Source organism: Oncorhynchus gorbuscha, linkage group LG05 (assembly GCF_021184085.1).
Source record: "Oncorhynchus gorbuscha isolate QuinsamMale2020 ecotype Even-year linkage group LG05, OgorEven_v1.0, whole genome shotgun sequence".
NCBI classification, from domain to species: Eukaryota; Metazoa; Chordata; class Actinopteri; order Salmoniformes; family Salmonidae; genus Oncorhynchus; species Oncorhynchus gorbuscha.
This window is the reverse complement of record NC_060177.1, coordinates 94,709,152-94,715,940: the sequence shown is the minus strand read 5'-3', so window position 1 is coordinate 94,715,940 and position 6,789 is coordinate 94,709,152. Positions and strand designations below refer to the sequence as shown.

At 49.6% G+C, this 6,789-nt stretch overlaps 1 protein-coding gene across 1 annotated transcript in view; it reads right to left on the bottom strand.

Moving 5' to 3' along the window:
* Positions 1-623: 623 nt before the first annotated feature.
* The window catches only part of LOC124034970 (keratin-associated protein 10-7-like), a gene marked incomplete at its 3' end in the record, with an annotated part of 31,145 nt that continues 24,979 nt past the window's right edge, over positions 624-6,789 (bottom strand). Inside the window, exon 4 of the mRNA XM_046348360.1 lies at positions 624-750. Coding sequence (XP_046204316.1) covers positions 624-750 — 127 coding nt within the window. The remainder of the gene's footprint in view (positions 751-6,789) is intronic.

Below are 6,789 nucleotides of genomic sequence, written 5' to 3'. Positions count from 1 at the left end.
TATTATTTGTCACATGCTGCGAATACTACAGGCGTAGACTTTAGTGTGTGTGTGTGTGTGTGTGTGTGTGTGTGTGTGTGTGTGTGTGTGTGTGTGTGTGTGTGTGTGTGTGTGTGTGTGTGTGTGTGTGTGTGTGTGTGTGTGTGTGTGTGTGTGTGTGTGTGTGTGTGTGTGTGTTTTAGGGATGGACGTCTGAAGGCTGGTGATGAGCTCCTGATGATCAACGGTCAGTCTCTGGTCGGCCTGTCTCATTCAGAGGCTGTAGACATCCTACGCTCTACCGCTGGACTGGTACAACTGGTCGTCACTAGCAGGGTGAGTACACGCACGCACGCACGGACGGACACACACACGCACGGACGGACGGACACACACACACACACACGCACACGCACGCACCACAGGAGGTTGGTGGCACTTTAATTGAGGAGGATGTGCTCGTGTTAACGGAATATTTGTAATGGTATCAAATAAATCAAGCACGTGGTTTCCATGGTTTCCATTCCATTCCATTTACTCCGTTTCCAGATGTTATTATGAGCCGTCCTCCCCTCAGCAGCCTCCGCTGACACACACACACACACACACACACACACACACACACACACACACACACACACACACACACACACACACACACACACACACACACACACACACACACACACACACACACACACACACACACACACACACACACACACACAGACACACACACACACACACACACGTACACTCAACACAACAGCCCTTTTTTTGTGTGTCCAAAACAAATGTATTTCTCGAGCTCTTTCTTGTGTTTCTGAAAGGAGGGGGGAAAAAAATGCCCTTCTTCATATCTCAAATCATTTACAACTTCTGTTTTTAGACGTTGACTCAACATAGAAGAACAAAGTGAAGGAGGAAATAAAATAAAATAAATAAATAACATGAGAAATAACTCACATTACATTTACATTTAAGTCATTTAGCAGACGCTCTTGACGTAGAAGTTCTAACAGACAACACCAGAACACCTGATATGTATATACATACAGCTGCAGAGCAGAGAAGGGAAAAGGAGAGATCATCAACTGGACAAAAGCAGAAATGGGAAGAATCCGACACTAATCACTGAGCAAACTCATTGGCGTGTTAGGACTTGGTACACGAATTCCCTGGCTGGACACTTAAGCATTTAGCCTGGTACAATATGTTTCAATGTTGTACGATACATGTACCTTGTTTCAACATAATAATAAATATATATATCTGCAAGCAGCAATGTCCGGGGTTCAAGCTGTGAACTAAAAGAATCTGAACTGATCATGCAGTATTTTGGACTATTTCTAATGATGTTGACTACTTTAATACGTCTTCTTCTCCAGAAGAACCAGGTTTGGTTCTATAGCATCTATGGGACGCACGTCGTGAAATGTTCTTGGGCTTTTGCTCAAACAATATGACCACTATGAGCCAATGAGCTTGCGTTCATGTTTTTTCTTCCTGTCCAACAGCGTGACTATGGGTCCAAACTGAATTATACTTTATATAGGTTCTGTCATGTTTTGTCATTTATTATCATGTCTTGTCCCTGTGCTTCCCATTCTATTCGTTTCCCTCTGCTGGTCTTATTAGGTTCTTTCCCTCTTTCTATCCCTCTCTCTCCCCCTCCCTCTCTCACTCTCTCGCTCTCTCTTCTCTCTATCGTTCCGTTCCTGCTCCCAGCTGTTCCTATTCCCCTAATCATCATTTAGTCTTCCCACACCTGTTCCCGATCCTTTTCCCTGATTAGAGTCCCTATTTCTCTCCTTGTTTCCCGTACCTGCCCTGTCGGATCCTCATCTATATTCACCGTGCTGTGTCTATGTTTTGCCCTGTCGTGTCGTGTTTCCCTCAGATGCTGCGTGGTGAGCAGGTGTCTGAGTCTGCTAGGTTCAAGTGCCTTCCCGGGGCAACCTGCAGTTCTCGATCAAGTCTCCAGTCTGTTCTCGTCTTTACGAGTAGTATTATGCTTTTTGTTTTGTAAAGTTTATTACTGGATTAAATACTCTGTTTTCGCCAAGTCGCTTTTGGGTCCTCATTCACCTGCATGACAGAAGGATCCGACCGAGGAATGGACCCAGCGACTACAGACGCTCGTAACACTGCCGTCGAGATCCAAGGAGCCATGCTCGGCAGACACGAGCAGGAATTGTCTGCTGCTCGCCATGCCGTGGAGAACCTGGCCGCTCAGGTTTCCGACCTCTCTGGACAGTTCCAGAGTCTTCGTCTCGTGCCACCTGTTACTTCCTGGCCTGCCGAGCCTCCAGAACCTAGGGTTAATAACCCACCTTGCTACTCCGGGCAGCCCACTGAGTGCCGCTCCTTTCTCACCCAGTGTGAGATTGTGTTCTCTCTCAACCCAACACATACTCTAGAGAGAGCTCGGGTTGCTTACGTCATTTCACTCCTTACTGGCTGGGCCCGAGTGGGGCACAGCTATCTGGGAGGCAAGGGCTGATTCTTCTAACAATTACCAGAACTTTAAAGAGGAGATGATTCGGGTTTTTGACCGTTCAGTTTTGGTGGGGAGGCTTCTAGGGTCCTGGCTTCCCTATGCCAGGGTGATCGATCCATAACGGATTACTCTATAGAGTTTCGTACTCTTGCTGCCTCTAGTGACTGGAACGAGCCGGCGCTGCTCGCTCGTTTTCTGGAGGGACTCCACACAGTGGTCAAAGATGAGATTCTCTCTCGGGAGGTTCCTTCCAGTGTGGACTCTTTGATTGCTCTCGCCATCCGCATAGAACGACGGGTAGATCTTCGTCACCAGGCTCGTGGAAGAGAGCTCGCATCAACGGTGTTTCCCTGCTCCGCATCGCAACCATCTCCCTCCTCTGGCTCTGAGACTGAGCCCATGCAGCTGGGAGGGATTCGCATCTCGACTAAGGAGAGGGAACGGAGGATCACCAACCGCCTGTGCCTCTATTGCGGATTTGATGGACATTTTGTTAATTCATGTCCAGTAAGAGGCCAGAGCCCATCAGTAAGCGGAGGGCTACTGGTGAGCGCTACTACTCAGGTCTCTTCATCTAGATCCTGTACTACTATGTCGGTCCATCTACGCTGGACCGGTTCGGGTGCTACATGCAGTGCCTTGATTGACTCTGGGGCTGAGGGTTGTTTCATGGACGAAGCATGGGTTCGGAAACATAACATTCCTTTCAGACAGTTAGACAAGCCTACGCCCATGTTTGCCTTAGATGGTAGTCATCTTCCCAGTATCAGATTTGAGACACTACCTTTAACTCTCACAGTATCTGGTAACCACAGTGAGACTATTTCTTTTTTTGATTTTTCGTTCACCTTTCACACCTGTTGTTTTTGGGTCATCCCTGGCTAGTATGTCATAATCCTTCTATTAATTGGTCTTGTAATTCTATCCTATCCTGGAACGTATCTTGTCATGTGAAGTGCTTAATGTCTGCCATCCCTCCCATTTCTTCTGTCCCCACTTCTCAGGAGGAACCTGGCGATTTGACAGGAGTGCCGGAGGAATATCATGATCTGCGCACGGTCTTCAGTCGGTCCCGAGCCAACTCCCTTCCTCCTCACCGGTCGTATGATTGTAGTATTGATCTCCTTCCGGGGACCACTCCTCCTCGGGGTAGACTATACTCTCTGTCGGCTCCCGAACGTAAGGCTCTCGAGGATTATTTATCTGTGTCTCTTGACGCCGGTACCATAGTGCCTTCTTCCTCTCCCGCCCGGGCGGGGTTCTTTTTGTTAAGAAGAAGGACGGTACTCTGCGCCCCTGCGTGGATATCGAGGGCTGAATGACATAACGGTTAAGAATCGTTATCCGCTTCCCCTTATGTCATCAGCCTTCGAGATTCTGCAGGGAGCCAGGTGCTTTACTAAGTTGGACCTTCGTAACGCTTACCATCTCGTGCGCATCAGAGAGGGGGACGAGTGGAAAACGGCGTTTAACACTCCGTTAGGGCATTTTGAGTACCGGGTTCTGCCGTTTGGTCTCGCCAATGCGCCAGCTGTTTTTCAGGCATTAGTTAATGATGTTCTGAGAGACATGCTGAACATCTTTGTTTTTGTCTATCTTGACGATATCCTGATTTTTTCACCGTCACTCGAGATTCATGTTCAGCACGTTCGACGTGTTCTACAGCGCCTTTTAGAGAATTGTCTCTACGTAAAGGCTGAGAAGTGCTCTTTTCATGTCTCCTCCGTTACTTTTCTCGGTTCCGTTATTTCCGCTGAAGGCATTCAGATGGATTCCGCTAAGGTCAAGCTGTCAGTGATTGGCCCGTTCCAAGGTCACGTGTCGAGTTGCAGCGCTTTTTAGGTTTCGCTAATTTCTATCGGCGTTTCATTCGTAATTTCGGTCAAGTTGCTGCCCCTCTCACAGCTCTTACTTCTGTCAAGACGTGTTTTAAGTGGTCCGGTTCCGCCCAGGGAGCTTTTGATCTTCTAAAAGAACGTTTTACGTCCGCTCCTATCCTCGTTACTCCTGACGTCACTAGACAATTCATTGTCGAGGTTGACGCTTCAGAGGTAGGCGTGGGAGCCATTCTATCCCAGCGCTTCCAGTCTGACGATAAGGTTCATCCTTGCGCTTATTTTTCTCATCGCCTGTCGCCATCTGAGCGCAACTATGATGTGGGTAACCGTGAACTGCTCGCCATCCGCTTAGCCCTAGGCGAATGGCGACAGTGGTTGGAGAGGCGACCGTTCCTTTTGTCGTTTGGACAGACCATAAGAACCTTGAGTACATCCGTTCTGCCAAACGACTTAATGCCCGTCAAGCTCGTTGGGCGTTGTTTTACCGTCCGGGTAGCAAGAACACCAAGCCTGATGCCTTATCCCGTCTGTTTAGTTCTTCTGTGGCTTCTACTGATCCCGAGGGGATTCTTCCTTATGGGCGTGTTGTCGGGTTGACAGTCTGGGAATTGAAAGACAGGTTAAGCAAGCACTCACGCACACTGCGTCGCCGCGCTGTCCTAGTAACCTCCTTTTCGTTCCTGTTTCCACTCGTCTGGCTGTTCTTCAGTGGGCTCACTCTGCCAAGTTAGCTGGTCATCCCGGTGTTCGAGGCACTCTTGCGTCTATTCGCCAGCGATTTTGGTGGCCGACTCAGGAGCGTGACACGCGCCGTTTCGTGGCTGCTTGTTCGGACTGCGCGCAGACTAAGTCGGGTAACTCTCCTCCTGCCGGTCGTCTCAGACCGCTCCCATTCCTTCTCGACCATGGTCTCACATCGCCCTAGACTTCATTACCGGTCTGCCTTTGTCTGCGGGAAGACTGTGATTCTTACGGTTGTCGATAGGTTCTCTAAGGCGGCACATTTCATTCCCCTCGCTAAACTTCCTTCCGCTAAGGAGACGGCACAAATCATTATCGAGAATGTGTTCAGAATTCATGGCCTCCCGTTAGACGCCGTTTCAGACAGAGGCCCGCAATTCACGTCACAGTTTTGGAGGGAGTTCTGTCGTTTGATTGGTGCGTCCGTCAGTCTCTCTTCCGGGTTTCATCCCCAGTCTAACGGTCAAGCAGAGAGGGCCAATCAGACGATTGGTCGCATACTACGCAGCCTTTCTTTCAGAAACCCTGCGTCTTGGGCAGAACAGCTCCCTGGGCAGAATACGCTCACAACTCGCTTCCCTTCGTCTGCTACCGGGTTATCTCCGTTTCAGAGTAGTCTGGGTTACCAGCCTCCTCTATTCTCTTCCCAGCTTGCCGAGTCCAGCGTTCCCTCCGCTCAAGCGTTTGTCCAACGTTGTGAGCGCACCTGGAGGATGGTGAGGTCTGCACTTTGCCGCTACAGGGCACAGACTGTGAGAGCCGCCAATAAACGCAGGATTAAGAGTCCTAGGTATTGTTGCGGCCAGAGTGTGGCTTTCCACTCGCAACCTTCCTCTTACGACAGCTTCTCGTAAGTTGACTCCGCGGTTCATTGGTCCGTTCCGTGTCTCCCAGGTCGTCAATCCTGTCGCTGTGCGACTGCTTCCGCGACATCTTCGTCGCGTCCATCCTGTCTTCCATGTCTCCTGTGTTAAGCCCTTTCTTCGCACCCCCGTTCGTCTTCCCTCCCCCTCCCGTCCTTGTCGAGAGCGCACCTATTTACAAGGTACATAAGATCATGGACATGCGTTCTCGGGGACGGGGTCACCAATACTTAGTGGATTGGGAGGGTTACGGTCCTGAGGAGAGGAGTTGGGTTCCGTCTCGGGACGTGCTGGACCGTTCACTCATTGATGATTTCCTCCGTTGCCGCCAGGATTCCTCCTCGAGTGCGCCAGGAGCGCTCGGTGAGTGGGGGTACTGTCATGTTTTGTCATTTATTATCATGTCTTGTCCCTGTGCTTCCCATTCTATTCGTTTCCCTCTGCTGGTCTTATTAGGTTCTTTCCCTCTTTCTATCCCTCTCTCTCCCCCTCCCTCTCTCACTCTCTCGCTCTCTCTTCTCTCTATCGTTCCGTTCCTGCTCCCAGCTGTTCCTATTCCCCTAATCATCATTTAGTCTTCCCACACCTGTTCCCGATCCTTTTCCCTGATTAGAGTCCCTATTTCTCTCCTTGTTTCCCGTACCTGCCCTGTCGGATCCTCATCTATATTCACCGTGCTGTGTCTATGTTTTGCCCTGTCGTGTCGTGTTTCCCTCAGATGCTGCGTGGTGAGCAGGTGTCTGAGTCTGCTAGGTTCAAGTGCCTTCCCGGGGCAACCTGCAGTTCTCGATCAAGTCTCCAGTCTGTTCTCGTCTTTACGAGTAGTATTATGCTTTTGTTTTGTAAAGTTTATTACTGGATTAAATAC